This window comes from Galeopterus variegatus, unplaced genomic scaffold, assembly GCF_000696425.1.
Source record: "Galeopterus variegatus unplaced genomic scaffold, G_variegatus-3.0.2 Scaffold2941, whole genome shotgun sequence".
Taxonomy (NCBI): domain Eukaryota; kingdom Metazoa; phylum Chordata; class Mammalia; order Dermoptera; family Cynocephalidae; genus Galeopterus; species Galeopterus variegatus.
In genome coordinates this window covers 82,774-102,504 of record NW_007729052.1, presented here as the reverse complement: position 1 = coordinate 102,504, position 19,731 = coordinate 82,774, and the positions used below count along the sequence as shown (strand labels likewise).

Genomic DNA, 19,731 nt, shown 5'->3' with positions numbered 1-19,731 from the left:
TCCGTTGCCGGACACGGAAAAAAAAAAAAAAAAAAAAAAAAAAAAAAAAAACAAAGGATGATCAGATGCTTAAGGTAGATGGATAAAAGATGAAACAGAAAGAGGAGCAAGATTAATACAAGCTACCTGAGACAAACTACTCTAAAACAAAGAAAACAGGGATCCTTGGAACTTTTCCAATACTTTTGATCTCTGTAGCAGCGATACTAATCTAGATTCTGTCCCTAAAAGATTAAAGGTTAACTAGAGTTAATCCTAATCTGAGAGTACGGAGCCACTGTGGGCAGAGAATCACTAGCTGAAGTAAACTGTGATCATGATGATGAGCAAAGTCCTTGCAGCTTAAGGAAATGCCAGGACACTTACAGGGCCTGGGCATTTGTACCCACCAGCCCTCCCCCACGCACACGGTCAGTACCAGGGAGTCCTCTACATGCGAGAAGAAGTGTGACTGCCATATGCAGCTTAGTTGATATTCCAATCTGTCAGTCAGAAGCAGAAGAATCAGTCACTAAGTTAACTGTACTCTCCTCTAAAAACAATTCTGTTACTGCATAATGTGTTATTTTTTAAAACTTGAAAATTCCAGGGCTGGCTGGTTGGTTATTTCAGCTGGTTAGAGCTCGGTGCTGATAACACCAAGGTCAAGGGTTTGGATCTCCATATTGGCCAGCTGCAAAACAACAAAAACCTTAAAAATTCCCACTGAAATAACCAAGGAGAATGGTCTAATCTTAAATTATGTCAGATAAAGATATGCATCACTCCAACTCCATAAGTACACCCAGCCTGTACAAACCAATGGTTTTTTTTTTTTTTGAAGAGACAAGAACTAACCATTATGAAAAGCATAGGTAAATTTTCTTTTGTTTCATTTTGTTTTTTTTTGGTTAACATCACTTAAAAGTAGAGCGTGAGATCTTCATTCATCAAGAAAATTTATAAAATTCTTAAAGCCTAGTCAAACATTTACTGAACTACACTTAATACTTACAGAGTGGTTATTTCAGCTGGTTAGAGCTCGGTGCTGATAACACCAAGGTCAAGGGTTTGGATCTCCGTATTGGCCAGCTGCAAAACAACAAAAACCTTAAAAATTCCCTCTGAAATAACCAAGGAGAATGGTCTAATCTTAAATTATGTCAGATAAAGATATGCATCACTCCAACTCCATAAGTACACCCAGCCTGTACAAACCAATGGTTTTTTTTTTTTTTTTTTTTTAAGAAAAAAAAACCCCCCTTTTTGGAAAATAAGGGAAAATTTTTTTTTTTTTTTTTTTTTTGAAGAGACAAGAACTCACCATTATGGAAAGCATAGGTAAATTTTCTTTTGTTTCATTTTGTTTTTTTTGGTTAACATCACTTAAAAGTAGAGCGTGAGATCCTCATTCATCAAGAAAATTTATAAAATTCTTAAAGCCTAGTCAAACATTTACTGAACTACACTTAATACTTACAGAGCACTGTATTAAGAACTTGCTGGCTGAACCCATTTCCTCAGCTAACAGAATAGGATATCCTGTTCTAATCCTTCGCAAAGTATTAGGGGAGTCAAAATAAACAAATGTAAAGTATTATTAAAAATTAATTCCTTCATAAACATTTGTGAGATTCAACAAGAGGCAGGGGTGCAGTTTGCCACCACAGAATTGGCTTAGCAAGAGAAATCAAATACAGTTCTTTTAACTCTATGAAAGCTGTTATCCAATTCAGTAGTTCCCCATCTTCACTGATCAGAATCATCTGATAAACTTCCTTAAAATAAGGGCTCTTGGGTTCCACCCTGTTTTGTATATGTATGCGTGTATACATGTATATGTTTATGGTATGCATATATATATATATATATATCTCACAAATATATAGGTATACTTTATGCATATAAGAGGGCACTTGGGCCGGCCAGTGGCTCACTGGGAGAGTGTGGTGCTGATAACACCAAGGCCACGGGTTTGGATCCCTGTGTAGGGATGGCCGGTTAGCTCACTTGGGAGAGCGTGGTGCTGACAACACCAAGTCAAGGGTTAAGATCCCCTTACTAGTCATCTTTAAAAAAAAAAAAAAAAAAGTTCATGGAAAGACAGAATTCAAAGATAATACGAATCTTTCCATGAACTTTTTGAAGTATCCTTGTATATAGTTTTCTTTAAAAAAAAAAAAAAATGCATAGAGGAAAACACACATATACCTAGGTCAATTTTCACAAAATGAATACACCCAGCTCAAGAAAAGAACCAACTGCACTCTAGATGTTCAATAGCTTGTTTTTATAATGCTCTCATGTGATTATCATGGGTCATTTTGACAACTACTGAATTAGAGCACAGTATTAATGAGTAAAGGGCATGGGTTTGAAAACATTCCCAACTTTAATATGATAAAAACCATCTCAACAAGCACAAAATTTTTAAGTTTTGGTAATGAAAAGATTATGAACCTATCAGAATCACAGAAACAAAAAGAAATGTGCTTTTTGTGTTACTACGACATAAATTGAGGTTTTTTTAATTCATCAATTTCAATCACGCACACAAAAAACTTCCTGTCAGTGATCCAAGAGGCTCTTTTAAAAATTACTGATTTGGGGGCTGGCCAGCTGGCTCAGTTGGTTAGAGCACAGTGTTGATAACACCAAGGTCAAGAGTTCAGATCCCCATACTGGTCAGCTGCCAAGAAAAAAAGAAAAAATTACTGATTTCTTTTCTTTTCTTTTTTTTATGAAAGATGACTGGTAAGGGGATCTTAACCCTTGACTTGGTGTTGTCAGCACCACGCTCTCACAAGTGAGCCACAGGCCTGCCGGCCCTAAAAATTACTGATTTCAAGCCCACCTCCTGCTGAGGGGTGTGGCAAAGGGAGGAAGGGCGTGGTCAAGTGATCAGAAGAAGGATTTCAAAGTCTGCAAACCCTAGTAACTCCTTGTAGCTTGTATACAAATTTGTCCTTTAACACTGCTTCTTCCAGCATACTTATACATAACAGTCGTTCCCTCAGTACCTCACTACAAACCATCTAGATCAATCTACGGACAGGGGAGGAAGGCTCCTAAATGAGATTCAAATGACGGGGGAAACACAGAGGGAGGCTCTGCCACAACATGCTTTGGGACAGGCCACTTCCCCTCCATGGGCCCTGGGTTCTTAGCTCTGAAGACGAGGCTAAATCTCACAGTGACATATGGGAAGTATGAGGGACACGTGTCTTCAAAGGAGGCAGGTTTTTCCACTGTTAAGTGCTACCATTCACAATACCTGAATCTTGTGGGGTTTTTCTTCATCCAGTAAAGAAGCCCTCAATAAGCGCTACTATAGAAACAAAAGCTTTCAAAGTATGTTGCAGCAGAGTGATATTTTATAGTAAACTAACAAGTTTTACATTGAACTATTCTCCACTGATTCAACAAATCTTTCAGGCCTACTGTGTGCGCAGTGTTGCTTCTATAGCCATGATTAAAACAGATAATATCTGGACTTATGGAACTCACAAGTCTGGCTGGAGAGAGAAATAATGACACAAATAACTCATTCCAATTGTCATAAGTGCCAGAGAAAAAGAACTATGAATGCATTTAACTGGGAAACCTGATCTGCAGAATCAAGGAGGACTTTCTTTTCTACTGAGAAAGGACATTATAAATTCCTGATTACTCATGTGTTATTTATAGTAGGAAAAAATAAAGTCTAAATTTTCAAGAATGGGACATGGTTAAACTAATTAAGCTACAAGACAGGATATTATTCAGGATCAAAACAGTTTAATTTTTAATCACAGGAAAATTAAAGTAGAAAAACTACATACAGTACAATACAATTTACGCTTAAAATCAGAGTGCACACAGCATTTAGAAAAGAATTAAACTTTAAGAGTGTTTATATCCACATGGTGGAAATAAAGGAATTATAGACTACTTTTAATAATAAAAACAAGCTTACACGTATATACGTAATTTTTTCCTGAACCACTTGAGAGTAAGTTTCACGTATTCAGTTTGGTCTACCTGGAGACACCATCAGGGAAAAAAAACAACAAAAAAAAAACATATCCAGCATATGTTTTCTAAGAGTAGGTATATTCTCTGACTAAACACAGAACATTAAATTAAAAACTGAAACACTACTTTCATGTGCATCTGTATTCCAATCTGGAATTGGAATTGACCCCAAAATGTGCTTTATATCTGCTGAAGAATTTTAAAGTAAATCCCAGTTAATACATGTCATCCCTACATAAATAATTTAAAATGTGGGCATATTTTTTATAATCAGAGTGCCATTATCACACCTAACAAAAATAGCAAGACACCTTGGTATGAGAAACAATGCTGTACTCACTAGACTGTCTAAAATGTAGAAGTCCAGCAATAGCAAGTATTGGAGAGGACGCTGAGCAAATAAATTTTGCATTTTACTGGTAGCAATGTAAACCAGTTTGACTACTTTGGAAAATAATTTGGCACTGATCTTTCAGATCTGAGCATCTACATTCCAGACAGGCATCAAGAAATAGGTCAAAGAATGCTCCCAGTAGTAGTATTTGTAAAAGTCAAAACTGGAATCAAATGTTCACTGTCTGAAGAAAACAAAATTTTTTAAAGTTTAAAAGGATGAAGATAAGACATATTAATATGATTTAAAGGGTGAAGTAGTTCTTTGTTTAATGGAAGGCTTCCACTACAGTTTCTAAATTCAGCTCATTCAGTCCTATGTCTGTTCTAGTAAGTTTTGCCCATTTTAGCTAACTCTAGAACACTTAAAAGAGAATAAGGATGATAAAAATAATTTTCACACACTCAAAAACCTCATTTTAATCACAAACTTCAACCTCTTCTATAGCCACATATTTATAAAAAGCTGAAATCCAGGCCAATGTAGACTGATCCCATCCGTACTCCTGGCTCACACTGCAGTCAAAGAACTAACAGGCACGAATTTTAAGAACACTTCTCCTTCACAACTCACAATGAATTTATAATTTACCCAGGCAGTTTCCCACTACACTGTAAGTTACACTTGGGCAGGGACTTGTCAGATTGTTCATATATTCCCCCAGTGCCTACAGTGTTTGGTACATAGATAGTCACTCAAATAATTACTGAATAAATAAATGGCCACCACAAGATGAGTGGCAAAGAAGAAAATGTTACAGGATTCCAGATAACCTAAACTGCAGAGCAAATAGCTGAAAGCCTGTATTTGCAAATCTCTAAACAGAAGAATCTCCACACACCCACCAACTTCTCATTCACTCAACAAGTATTTACTGTACACCTACCACATGCCAAGAGGGGATTAAAAGAGAATTAAATATTCCAAGTCCCTGCACTCAGTTTTACCACATAGTGGAGAGAGACATAAAATAAATAATACTATGTCAGGGGATGATAAGTGGAATGAAGGATATAAAGCTAGATGAGATGGTGAGTGGTTCCTATTTTATAAGTGTGGTCAGATAAGGCTCTCTGACACAGTGACACTTAAGCAATAACCAGAAGGAACTGAGAGAGGGAGCCATGTGGACATCTGAGGGAAGAGTATTCTAGATGAAGGGAAGGAAGAAGGCCCTAAGGAGGATATTTTGAATGAGTTCAAGATGGCAGAAGTAGGGTCAGACTATGTACAGCCTTGCTGCAACTGCCTTTCAGTTTAAATTTACAGTGAACTGGAAAACCACTGGGATGTTCTGAAAAGAGACTCCTGACATTTACTATATATCTACATGAAAGTTTATAATAACAAATATATAAACACAAACATATATATCTCATACACAATATAGCCTTGAAAATAAGCACTGAAATGAAATGTCCTAATGCAGAAACAACTTTTGCATATGTTGCAGGTATAAAGAGGGTTCCCGTTTCAATAATGCTAAAACTTATCTAAAAATCCCTAATTTAACCTTGCCTTTTGATATAAGTTTAAATTCTATACATCTAGCATGTCATGTGTTTTTTCAGTTAATAGCCAGCTTTAAAAAAAAAGTCAGACTGTCTTTGGGACAGCTAATAATTTCTGTCTTTGTCTATTTTCACACAGAGAAGAGATCCATGCTTCTGTACCAGTTTTTCCTCATTTTTACAAAATAAAAAAACAAAATGCAGTCAAACACCTAAATAACTGCACAAGCACTTACTACACATAATTTATAAAACTCATAGTGCATAAGCGAGCAAGACTATAGCCCAAAGTTACCTTGCTAAAATTCTACACCCAAGGCAACAGCAGCCCACTCAGGAAAATCTGCTCCTTCAGGCAACTACCAACAGTCGGCATGACTGTACATGGGCTTCCCCTCTAGCTACAATTCGCCTTTTAAAATAAGCCCAACCTTGAAAAAACAAAAAAAATCAAACAACAAAAAGTTATCCTCAGACTATTTCCTTTCCGAACCTATGCTTTTCCCTAAGACTCCCAAGGCCGTGGTTTTACATTATATTTAACCACACTTGCTTTGGTAAACATTTTTATGTCACGAAAGTCAGTAAAAAGGACCAGACTGAGCCTAATATCTGGTCTAGCTCTATATATACATTCCAAGAAGAGAAGACTACCTGGTTTTTTGTTTTTTCTTTAAAAAAAAAAAATAAATAACTTTTTGAGATTTCTTATTCTTACTCTGCCCACTTGGTTTTGCTAATCTTCAACCACTTATGAAGTCCAAATCTTGTGTGGGTCGACATGCAAGCATAGGGACAAGAGGTATATGTAAAAAGTACACTGTACAGTACAGCAGCATCCCCAAGAAAAGATGAGGTGATGTCCTAAAGCCATTAAGTGCAAGGTGGGCACCTGCAGTGCAGACCAAATGGGATAAGGAGGGAGTCCTCAAGGGAAGGCAGCCTGGAATGAGGTAAGGGGTATGACCAGAGGTGGGTGTGGAATCCATGCAGAGGGCAGGTGCATAGTATCACAATGGGGACTAGGGAGAAATGACATATATCACAGAAACATAGTGCCTCGTAAGTATGTTCAGTAGAAATGTGTGGAATAAATGAAGGAACAGCACTTATACTGAATACTATTTAATAGTTTTTACAGGCATGTTAAAGGCTACCTGGACCACCCACCTAGCCCCACAATCCTATGGTCTCCATCTCCTTTGAGACAATTCAGATGCTCCTGACACTGCTGATCTAACTTTCTGACCTCCATCACATTTCCCTTTAGCAGCACTGGCCTGGTGAAGAGCAACAACTTCTCTCACCTGGAACTGCATCAACACACACTGCCTCTAGTCCCTACTCTTCTCTGAACGAAAAGGCTGTCAGGAACTTTCTTATAGAAATCATACCACTTCTAGCTAAAAATTCTTCAAGGGATCCTCATCCTTTAAGAAGCCTGCCTTTCCAGTTTCACCACTTCTCACTTCCCAAGGACAACATTTGTCATAGCCAGGCATGTCAGTGAGAAGTAAAGGACTAGATTTCCTCCCACACCTTCGTGGCTTTGCAAATGCAAATGCTGCCATTTCTTCTGTCTAGAGTGCACTTGTGCCCCTTGTCCAGCGGACTTCTAGTCACGCTTTGACATTTGACTCAAACGTCAAGCATCTCCAACGCTTTCCTTGTTTCTACCTAGGAAAAGCTAGCACCTTCTGCTGAGTCCCACAGGGAACATCACAACACTGAATAGTATATAGGAGATGTTTGATGCTATGATAACGGGAAGAGTCAAATGTCCTCAAATGTTGCAATCAGTGGACATTTTTTCAGTTTCTCTTGTCTGCCACCCTCCAGATTCCACCACATAATGGCAGATTGTTTTTACTTCCTTCAGTCCTTTGCCCCTAAATCTCGTCATTATTTCATCAAGTAATTTTCCATGATCATTTAATATAATACTATTTAAACTCTATTGTTCTCATCTATGCTGCTGGAAATTGTTCACATTTCCTCTACATGAAATGTGTCTCTTCGAGGCACGTTTTCTAGGCATACCCCATAGGTAGTACCTACCATTAAATGAGTTTTACTTAGACACAGCCCAAACCAACTAGTGTAATATTAGTATTTAATGTTTTAAGTATTTAATTATAGTTTATTAAATAAAGCAGCAAATGAAGGCAGATAGGGGTAGTAAATACATTCTGGAGACCGGAGATCTAGCCCAAACTTGGCTACTAACTAGCTGGGGGAATCCTTAAACATTTGACTTAACTTCTCTAGACCTCAGTTTTTGCTTTTAAAAAAGAACATTTAGACTAGAGAAAATACATATAAATTACTTGCTCACATGTTCACTTTCCCCTTCCATTAGAATACAAGTTTCCCGAATCCCTCACTACTAGCACACTATCAGGCACACAAGCTGTTCAATAAAAATGTGAATGGAAATCAGTTCTCACAAAAAACCCTCAAATTCAATCCAACCCCAATTGAGATATTATTGGAAAGAACTTGGTAACACAAGTCTAAGATTGACCTAAAAAAATAAATACATGAGTCAAGAACACTGAAAGGAATGAAAATAATACTAAAGAAGGAAAAAACAGAACAATGAAACAAAATCAGGAGTGCCAACACAGACCAAAGTACATATATACAAACACAAGTGAAGAAAAATAAATTCAATAATTCCAGAAAGAATAAGGAGGGGAAGACAGAAGAAAACGTACGCGTGCGTGTGTGTGCGTGTGTCTGCGTGTACACACATACAGTCTTTTTTGGGAGGCCAGGGAGTACTTTTTCAGCATGACAGTACACAAGATAAACTGTGGTACATCTACACAATGGTATACTATTCAGTACTAAAAAGAAATGAACGATCATGCCATGCAAAGACATGGAGGAACCTTAAATACATACTAAGTGAAAGAAGCCAATATGAAAAGGCTACATACTATATGATTCCAACTGTATGACATTCTGGAATAGGCAAAACTAGGGAGACAGTAAGACCAGTGGTTGCCAGGGGTTAGGAGGGAGAGAGGGATGAACAGGCAGAGCAAAGGATTTTTAGGGTAGTGAAATTATTCTGTATGATACTACAATTAATGGTGCACATGTAATTATACATTTGTCAAAACCCTTAGAACATCCAACACAAGAATGAACCCTCATGTAAGCCATGGGCTTTGAATGATAAAGTGTCAATGAAGGTTCATCAATGGTAACAAACATATCCTCTGATGGACTCAGGTGCAGGATGTTCAGGATGCTGAAGGATGTTGACAGTGGGGAGGCTGTGGGTATCTGGCAGCAGAGGTATATGGGTACTCTCTGTAATTTCTGCTCAATTTGGCTGTGAACCTAAAACTGCTCTTAAAAATAAAGTCTATTCTTCGGGCTCCTGAATCGGATTGGTGGGGGTCCAAGGGCCTCAGACACAGACACACACAGGGCCTCAGACACAGACACACACAGACACACACACCCCTCCCGCCCCGGCTGACATCTGCAAGGGCCTCAGACACACACACACACACACACACACACACACACACACACACACACACCTCTCCCTCCCCGGCTGACATCTGCATCCAGCCCAGCGATGACCACCAGGCAGCCACCAGAAGGCCCCTGAGCTCCCCTGGCAGAATGAGCAGGGTGCCATGGGCCTTGACCATGACCCCACTTCTTCCTCCTCTTCCCATTTTATCCCCCTCCCCTGCTCCCTCCCAACTGCTCCACAACATCATAGAATATAAAGAAAATAATAATAAATTTTTTTTAAAAAAGAGCAGATTTTAAGGGGAAATAAAAATAAAGTGCTATTTTCATGCAAATATAATTATGATTGTTCCATAAGTACATACTGAGTATAAGAAAAATAATAAAATAAAATATAGTTTGGTTAAAAAAAGGAAAGAAGAAATGATATATTTGCCCCTTAACCTAGGAATTCCGTTTCTAGAGATTTATACTAAATAAATAAGAGTGTTCACTATGGCTTTTTTAAAGAGAGAGAAAAAAAGAACTGAAAGATTATGAATATTCATCAATAGGTAATTTTGTTTAAAATAAAGATTAAACTATGGTACATTCATAGTTGTTACAGTAAAAAATGAGGTAACTATAGATGTACTGAGATGGAACAAAGTCCCATATATATTTTTAAGAGAAAATGATACAGCTCATATGTTGTGACAAAATTTACACATTTATTAATATGCATAAAAACATTAGGAAAAGCATATACATTGTAAATAATGGCTATGGAAGGACTTTCACAATCTATATTATATATTATGTACTGTTTAAATTTTCTACAATAGCATTTATTTTTATAACCACGAAATTTTTAAAACTTTTAGTAACCCTAAGAGGCAGAGCTCTAAACAGCCACTTTGTACAAGGAAAAAGCCAGGAATCTACAGAAATCTTTACACATAATTACTGGATATCTACTAGAAATGTATACATGTCCTAAATCTTCTATTTCTACCTAAAGTCAGAATCAATGTTGGACAACTAAGACTTCCACATTCTTTCAAAATAAAGAAAGGCAAGTAGAAAATACTTCTTTTTTGCCTATATATTGGGGAGGAGGAGAGTTGAAGGAAAAATGATAGATGACAAAGAGAAAATTTTTGTATACTTGTTTGCATTAACACTAGAATTACAAGAAAGGCAAGTAGAAAATACTTCTTTTTTGCCTATATATTGGGGAGGAGGAGAGTTGAAGGGAAAATGATAGATGACAAAGAGAAAATTTTTGTATACTTGTTTGCATTAACACTAGAATTACATTTTTTTTTTCTTTTTGGCAGTTGGCTGGTAAGGGGATCCCTACCCTTGACCTTGGTGTCATCAGCACCATGCTCTAACCAAGTGAGCTAACCAGCCAGCCCTATTACATTTTAAGTCTTATGTAGGACTAGACTAGTAGTCAAGGACTATGATTCCCAGAGCTCCACAAATGGTAACCTACTCAGAGGAACGTAACTCACACCAAAGAACCACACTATGTTCACATTCTCTTACTTGAATTGTGAAGCAAATTCTCTACAACCCACAATTCCATTCCTAGGAATACAACTTAAGAAAATACTGAAAACAAAACAAAGCTCTATGATTCAGTCTTTCACTGTAGGCTTCTTCTACAATAGCAACAAATTAGGAAAAATACCTTAATTTTCAAAAGAGGAACAGTTAAATACACTGATATATCCATATCATGTAATACTGCACAGTTAACTAAAATATTTACAAGGGGTTTTAACAACATGGGAAATGCTTAGGTCAATGCTCACAAAGACAACAGACAGACACACACACCATATCATTGTCTCACTTATATAAATATGCACAGGAAGAAAGATTAGAAGATATACCCCAAAATGGTTAACAGTTATCTCTAGGTGATGAAATAATGGGTGAGTTCTCTCTTTTTACTTTTCTGTGACTTCTGAACCTTCAGCAATATATAAATGTTACTTTTAGACTGGTTTTTAAAATTTTAACTTTTAAACAATACAGGCAGGGCTTACAGTAAAACTGCAATCTATTTTAGGCAACCCCGCCCTTTTAAAACTTATTAACTTTCCATATTCTTTTCTTTTCTTCTAGGTCTTGGAAAAATAAGATAATATTAAAATTAAACTCTGACTCCAAAGACTCCAATAGGTAATACAATAAGCAAAAGATACTAATACAATATAAACTATCTGTGTCAGTTTCACAACCATCTTTGAACTATGGAATGCCATCTATACAATGGGTACAAAAACTTCAACTTGGATTGTGAAGACTGAATAATATGGGAGGATGGATAAAGGCTCAGCATAAAGGCTCAACAAATGCTCACTATTCTTAATATTCATACAATGTAAGATGTGACCAACTGAAATATATCCAGAAAGGCAACAGAAAATGAAAAAAGACCCAAAAAACCACCTGAAACAACAGGCAGGTTTAACTTGGGCTCAGACAGTAAAGGAGATAGGATTGACTGTATATCTAAGACTCAGATGGAAGAAGACTTATTTAGCAGAGTTGGAGGAAAAAAAGCTTTACAAATTACAGAGAGGCAGATTTTCAGTCTCAGTGAGAAAGAACAACATGTTCAGAAATGGAATAGACTGCTTTGGTAAGTCAGTGCAAGTGCTCAAAGGGGAAAAAAAATCAAGAAATACTTAAAAAGGTCTTTCTGACCATGGTAAAGGCATCAGAAATGCCAATAATTTTTCTCTGCTATTCTGTTCTCCATTATAAACTCAAAACAGCAGCCTGCTGAAGGTAAAATTAAGATACTCTTTTTAAAAAAATCAGATTGGACAGAGAAGAGTATTTTATATTGCTAAATTTAAAATTTCTAAGAGTAGTTAAGGGAGCTGGCCAGTTAACTCAGTTGACTAGGGCACAGTGTTATAACACCAAGGTCAAGGGTTTAGATCCCCAGACCAACCAGCAGGCCCCCCCCAAAAAAAGAAAAAAAAAGAATAGTTGGATTTCCCATGCTCCATAGAGGATACTATACAAAAAAAGGGATCCTTCTGGGTCAAAATTAAACATGTTTCTTTATCATATAAGCTCTTAGCACCTTCAATATGCTAATACAGGTTTTGAACATTCAAGAGGATACAGAGTATGCATCATCTCTCTGATTCAGCCTCTTAACACCTATTTCAGTACTGCGAAATACAATTTGGGAAATCCTGACCGAAGCCTAAGAATTCCACCAGCCTTTACTCAGAATTTAACAGATTTCTTATGTCTTAAAGCAATGATTATTGACCTATTTTTGTCAAAAACCTCTTTGAGAATCCAACGTCCTTTTCTCCAGAGAGTGCACATTATACCAAAAACTTTGCATGTGATTACCTAGTTAACAAACTCCCATAAATGCCATCCATGGACTACCCCCAAATGAAAAATTCTCAAAAGGGGGATTTAGTTTGCCTTCCCTCTTTTAAGTTATGAAGAAAATAAAAACTTGAAAATGGTGAAGACATGATAATATATCAGATATAAAATTAACCTTCATGGTATTATTTGAGAAAGGATAGAAAATATAATTAATATTATTAATGGCCATAGCACCCCTACCCCCACAAAAGAAAATCCAGTGTAGCTCAGAATATTTACCCTAATAAAATTTTAAACACTGTCAAATAGTCAATTCAAATGTTTTACTTTCAGCTAGGCTGAAGTCTTACATTATAAGGCCTATTTCCAATAACATACGTTTGCCCTTTGTAATCCATCTAATTAATTAAAACTTGTTCAACTCTTTGTCTTTATTAATCTATAAATTCCCACCTGAGGGAGTTATACACTGCTTATTATTTTCTTTCCACTCTGAGTCTTTTCTCCTAGTTACTTCAGTATTAGCTTATAGCACTTTGAAAAACATTGAAGATTATGAAACCACAGGTTAGGAATCTTTAAATTACTATGACAGGCCACAGTGAAGAAATACTTTCAAACTCTTCAAGTTACCTATTCAAAAATGTAAAATATATGTAGAGACTTTTAGCTACAAATGTGCCTTTAAAACCTTACACTAAATTAGAAAGGTGGAAAATAAAGGTGCTGTAGAACTTACATTTTGCCTCTGACAGATTCTGATTAGGTGACCAGACCAACATGCCAAGATTGTCTCGTTCTTGACTGCGTCTTGCTAGTTTGGCTTGGTGGAAAGAAAAAAGAAAATTCTTATTATAATTTAACAGATTTAACAAGCAATAAAGTCTTTAAACCTCAGAACATGATGACATTATCCAACCTTCACCTAAACCCGCCCCAATGGAACCCCCACACACAGCGTAGGAAACTTAAGGACGGGAGGAGGGGGCACTAAGAATTCTGCTGAAACATTTCTACTTCCAAGTCCCTTCCTACTTTAATTTATTTTACATGCAAGTATTATTGCCATCTGTTAGGTGAGGAAACAAAATCATTTGGCAAACAGGAGGCATAGCCAGGAACGAACTCAGGCAGAGAGGCCACTGTAACCAAGGGTTTGAGCACTATGCTATGCTACGCTGCTCTGCTTTCAGACATGAGCATCCAAAAAGGAAGACACATGCGGCAAACTGCTCAAAGATTCTTTTAAAATGTGATATGTGCTTTGAACACTCTACCCTTCTCTGCTAGAGTAACTTTTTTGTTTTTTCCTTTTTGTCTTTTTTCGTGACCGGCAACGGATCACAACCCTCAGTGTCGCGCCCGTACCGGACCGGGACTGGCCACGGGATCGCAACCCTGTGAGTGGCCGGTCTGTATGTGGGATCTGAACCCTCAGCGGGAGCGCTGCTGCACTCCCAAGCGGCGCACTGTAGCAGTGCGCCACCGGGCCAGCCCCTAGAGTAACTTTTTAATGACTTGTCAATAGTAATCCAAAGATTCTTTTAACAGCTTTATTAAAAAATAACCATTAAAAAATTTTAACCTGAAAGGAAACTTCTGAAGTGTATTCAAATTCCTCAAATCTGCGATTCAAAATAGGCCAAAAGGTTTACAACCACCAGGTGTTGAGGTGACATGCAGAAATGGATTAACTGCAAGCAATAGTCATACATTACAATAGACATTTTTTTTTTTTTTGTCTTTTTGTCTTTTTTCCGTGTCCGGCAACGGATCGCAACCCTCAGTGTTGCCCCGGTCCCCCGCACCGGACCGGGGACTGGCGATGGGATCGCAAGCCTCGGCGTTGCTCCCGCGCCTCGCTCACGCAACGCGCCTCGCTCAGCCAGTGAGCGGGAGCCGGTCTGTACGTGGGATCCGAACCCTCGGACGGGAGCGCTGCCGCGCTTCCCAAGCGGTGCACTATCCAGTGCGCCACCGGGCCGGCCCCTACAATAGACATTTAAAACGTTATCTTGAAAAGGTAACGAAAGACTCAAGAGACAAGAGGTTCAGACCGGGGACCGGCAACGGGATTGCAACCCTCAGTGTTGCTCCCGCGCCTCGCTCAGCCAGTGAGCAGGAGCCGGTCTGTATGTGGGATCCGAACCCTCGGACGGGAGCGCTGCCGCGCTTCCCAAGCGGTGCACTATCCAGTGCGCCACCGGGCCGGCCCCTACAATAGACATTTAAAACGTTATCTTGAAAAGGTAACGAAAGACTCAAGAGACAAGAGGTTCACTAACCATGTCTTTATACTGGTTAGGCCCAAACTCATTCATTCTAAAGGCTATTTTGGCTTTCTTTTTTCTTTTTTTTCCTTTAAAAAAACTCTTCTGAAAATATGATGAAAGTTATAAGCCCCACTCTCCAGAAAAAAATGCACCAAAATACATACATTTGTTTGTATGTACACACACACACACACACACACACTATAAACAAAACTTTAGGAAATTCATAAAATCTGGCTTAAGAATTCCTCTTTTAATGAAAGTGCCATATTTCTTTTTTCTTTTCTTTTTTTTTTGTCTTTTTCCGTGTCCGGCAATGGATTGCAACCCTCAGTGTCGCCCCCGTACCGGACCGCCACCGGCAACGGGATCGCAGCCCTCGGTGTTGCTCCCGCGCCTCGCTCAGCCAGTGAGCGGGAACCTGTCCGTATGTGGGATCCGAACCCTCGGCGGGAGCACCGCCACACTTCCCAAGCAGCGCACTATAGCAGTGCGCCACCGGGCTGGCCCGAAAGTGCCATATTTCTAATCTTAAAATTTTTTCTATCAATGTGTTCTAGTTTTCACAAAAAAAAATAAATTTCTACACTTTTGTTAAAACCTGGAGGGAAGTTACTTTAAAGAAAAATGATGGAATAGTGGGAGGGAAAGACCCAAAATGTGAACACCATGAATTAGGCAAGATTAAAAGCTGAATTTATTTGATAGGTGGAAACAGGGTGTAAAGCATGAAGAAAAAGGAATATGCCCCCCCCACAAAAAAATATATGAGGGTGACTAGCTTTGAGTATATCTTTTTATATAGTTCTAACTTTTAGAAATATGTTAATCCTGGGCCGGCCCGGTGGCGCACTGCTGTAGTGCGCCGATTGGGAAGTGTGGTGGCGCTCCCGCCGAGGGTTCGGATCCCGCGTACAGACCGGCCGCTCACTGGCTGAGCGAGGGGCGGGAGCAACACCGAGGGTTGCGATCCCGTGGCCAGTCCCGGTCCGGTACGGGCGCGACACTGAGGGCTGCGATCCATTGCCGGTCATGAAAAAAGACAAAAAGGAAAAAAAAAAAAAAAAGAAAAGAAATATGTTAATCCTACATACAATCTAAAAATAAAACTTAGTCAACAATGGTGTGTGCAGAGACCCCAAATGGAATCCAAAGACAAATGTTCTGCTGTATTTCCAATAAAAACCAAAAGTCAAAACAGAAATGAAAGGCATCCACACTAGAAAGGTCGAGTTAAAACTTTCTTTATTCAGACACCATATTCGTCTGTACAGAAAGTCTACAGAACCTACAAAATGCTACTAAGAATAAATGAGTTTGGCAAGGATGCAGAAAACAAGATTAACAGTAGAAAAATCAACTATTTCTATATACCAGCACTAATAGTCAAAATAGAAATTAAAAATTATCAATTAAAATAGCACCAAGTCTGAAATACTTAGGAATAAATCTGGTAAAATGTGTACACTGAATACTAGAAAACGCTGCTGAAAGAAACTAAACAAGATCTAAGTAAATGGAGAGACATACCATGTATATAGATCAAAGGACTCAATATTATTAAGATAGCATTCTCCCCAAACTGCTCTTTGATTGGGATTCAGTGCAATCCCAATCAAAATCCTGGGCTGGCTGGTTAGTGCAACAGGTTCAAGTAGTGTGTTACAACATCAAGGTCAAGGGTTCAGAGCCCCATACTGGCGAGCTGCCAAAAAAAAAAAAAAAATCCCAGTATGCTCTCTTGGAATAATTGACAGACATTCTAAAATTCATAAAGGAATGTGAAGCGCCTAAAACAGCCAAAACAATTTTGAAAAAGAACAAAGTTGGAGGAAGATTCAGTAATTCAGAAAGTGTGGTACTGTCATAAAGACAGAAATAAATGGAATAGAATAGAGTCCAAAAATAGAACCACAAATATAATAGGGTCAATCAATTTTTCCATAAAGGTGCAAAGGAAAATGAAACAGAAAAATAATCTTTTCAATAAACGATACAGGAACAAAAGGAATATCATATGAAAAAAAAAAAAACAAAGAACAAATTAACTTGGATCCTTAACTTGAAATTAACTCAAAATGGATGACAGAAATAAATGTTCTGTCAAAAAGCAAAAATTATAAAACTTCCAGAAAACATGAGAAAATTTTTTTGACCTTGGGCTAGAAAAGGAGATCTTAGATACAACACCAAAAGGACCATCCACAAAAAAAAAAATTCAAAGCAAAACTTCTGCTCTCTTCGCAACAGAGGTGCAAAAGCAACTTAATGGAGAAAGGGTACTCTTTTGTATTTACAACAATTGTGCCTCTATATGCAAAACAAGTGAACCTCAATCTATACCTCACACCTTGAAATATTAATTCAAAATGAATGTTATATATAAACATAAAACCTAAAACTACAAAACTTAGAAAAACACACGAAAAAATTTTCATAAACTTGGTTTAGGAAAAGAGTTCTTAGATATGACACCAAAAGCATAATCCATGAAAGAAAAAAAATGGTAAATTGTGATTAATCCAAAATTTAAAAATTTTGCTCTGCAAAAGACACTGCTGAGATATACTGCAGAATGTGAGACAACATGTGCAAATTGCACATTCAAAAGTCTTTTGTCCAGAATCCATAAAAAACTTCCAAACTCAAAATAAGAAAATAGCCCAATTTTTTAAAAAAGGCCAAAAGATTTGAACAGTCACTTCACCAAAGTAGGTATACAGATGGCATATCACATTAAAAGATGGTCAACTGCACTGGCTATTAAGGAAAAGTAAATTAAAGCCATGATGAGAAACAACTATATACCTACCATGTCTAAAATAACAGACAGACAATGCCAAGTATTGAGAAAAATGAAGAATAACTGAAACTCTCACACACTGCTGGTGTGAATGCAAAACGATAAGGTAAGAGAGTGTGGTGCTGATAACACCAAGGCCATAGGTTCGGATCCCCACATAGGGATAGCTCGTTAGCTCATTTGGGAGAGCGTGGTGCTGACAACACCATGTCAAGGGTTAAGATCCTCTTACTGGTCATCTACTTTATTTAAAAAAAAAAAAAAAAGATAAGGTAAATGAATAAACAAACTGGTTCATCCACACACTGGAATAGTACACAACAACAAAAATAAAGGAACCATTGATACATGCAACAACATGGATTATTTCCAAAGCATTACACTGGATGAAAGAAGACAGTGTCAAAAGGTTACTTACTGTCCATTTATATGACATTCTGAAAAAGGCAAAAACTATTGGGATATAGAATGGATCAAAGGTTTCCAGGGGAAAAAAAAAAAAAGGGCCGAGCCAGTGGCGCACTCGGGAGAGTGCAGCACTGGGAGCGCTGAGCAGCGCTCCCGCCACGGGTTCGGATCCTATACAGGGATGACCCGTGCGCTCACAGCGCTCACTGGCTGAGTGTGGTGTGGCTAGTCTCAAAAAGGACAAAAAAAAAAAAAAAAAAAGGTTTTCAGGGGATAGGAGTGGGAGGAGAGTTAAGAAAAGTATGAGGTAGAGTGGCCTTGTCCTCCATCCTTCTCTTCTGCTTGTGCTGACACTACCCCAGTCTTGTCAGCGTCTGGCCCATTATCTCTTTGTGACCAGACACCTCTCCTTCAATTAAGTGGCAGAGTTCTGATGGACAGACATTTGAAGTTGATGTGGAAAATGCCAAACAATGACTGACTATCAAGACCATGCTGGAAGATTTGGGAATGGATGATGAAGATGACCCAGTTCTCTGACCAAATGTTAATGCAGTAGTATTTTAAAAGGTCATTCAGTAGTGCACCCACCATGGATGACCCTCCTCCTCCTCCTGAGGATGATGAGAACAAAGAAAAATGAACAGATGATATCCTTGTGTAGGACCAAGATTTCCTGAAAGTTGACCAAGGGACGCTTTTTTGCACTTATTCTGGCTGCAAACTACTCACACATACGTTTGCTTGATGTTACACGTAACACTGTTGCCAATATGATCAAGGGGGAAACTCCTGAGGAGATCCGCGAGACCTTCAGTATCAAAAATGATGAAGAGGAAGCTCAGGTACTCAAAGAGAACCAGTGGTGCAATGTTGTGCCTGACACTGTAACACTATGAGGACTGTTCCAAATACTAGTTGCACTGCTGTTTATCACTTACTATCAAACGGTGGACGAGTACAAGATTCCAAACTTGTGGCTGAGTTTCTTCTAGTATGATTGAAAGTTTCTTTTTTCTTAGCTCTGAATAAAATTGATCTGCAGGTTCTCTATATAAAGTAGCATTTGGGGCTTTCCCTCTTTTTGTAGTGATTTCTGCCTAGTTTATTGTCCAGTTAATTTTAGTAACCTTTTAAAAGCTGGCATTGCAAATAAAACTACTTGCGAAAAGTTTTCTGAAACAAAATTAATAAAATATTACCTTTATTCATGGGTTGAAAACTGGAAAAAGGCAACCTGAAGCAAATGTTCTGAGTGGGGTCATTAGGATGTCTTCCAGCCTCCTAGAGTTAAGAAGTACCACTGATATTGATTAGCCTGTATGTAGCAGGACTGCCTTAACTGGGTCTGAGGACTTGTTTTATTTTTAATCCTCTCAGCTCTGAATATGTCGCCTAGAAACACAGTTACTACCTAGTTTGTGAGGGGTTTTTTTCCGCAGGGGTTGGGTAATATAACTAGACAGTTTGTTAGTTTTTCAATTAAAAAAGACACAT

The 19,731-nt window shown here is 38.1% G+C and overlaps 1 protein-coding gene and 1 pseudogene across 1 annotated transcript in view; one reads left to right on the top strand and one right to left on the bottom strand.

Moving 5' to 3' along the window:
• The window catches only part of RCOR1 (REST corepressor 1), a 50,486-nt gene extending 32,648 nt beyond the window's left edge, over positions 1–17,838 (bottom strand). Inside the window, exons 1-2 of the mRNA XM_008583496.1 lie at positions 17,832–17,838; positions 13,490–13,573 (exon numbers count right to left, since the gene is read on the bottom strand). Of these exons, the coding sequence (XP_008581718.1) occupies positions 13,490–13,573; positions 17,832–17,838 (91 nt within the window). The remainder of the gene's footprint in view (positions 1–13,489; positions 13,574–17,831) is intronic.
• A 21-nt stretch (positions 17,839–17,859) lies between these two features.
• On the top strand, positions 17,860–19,133 carry LOC103599389 (annotated as a pseudogene).
• Positions 19,134–19,731: the final 598 nt, after the last annotated feature.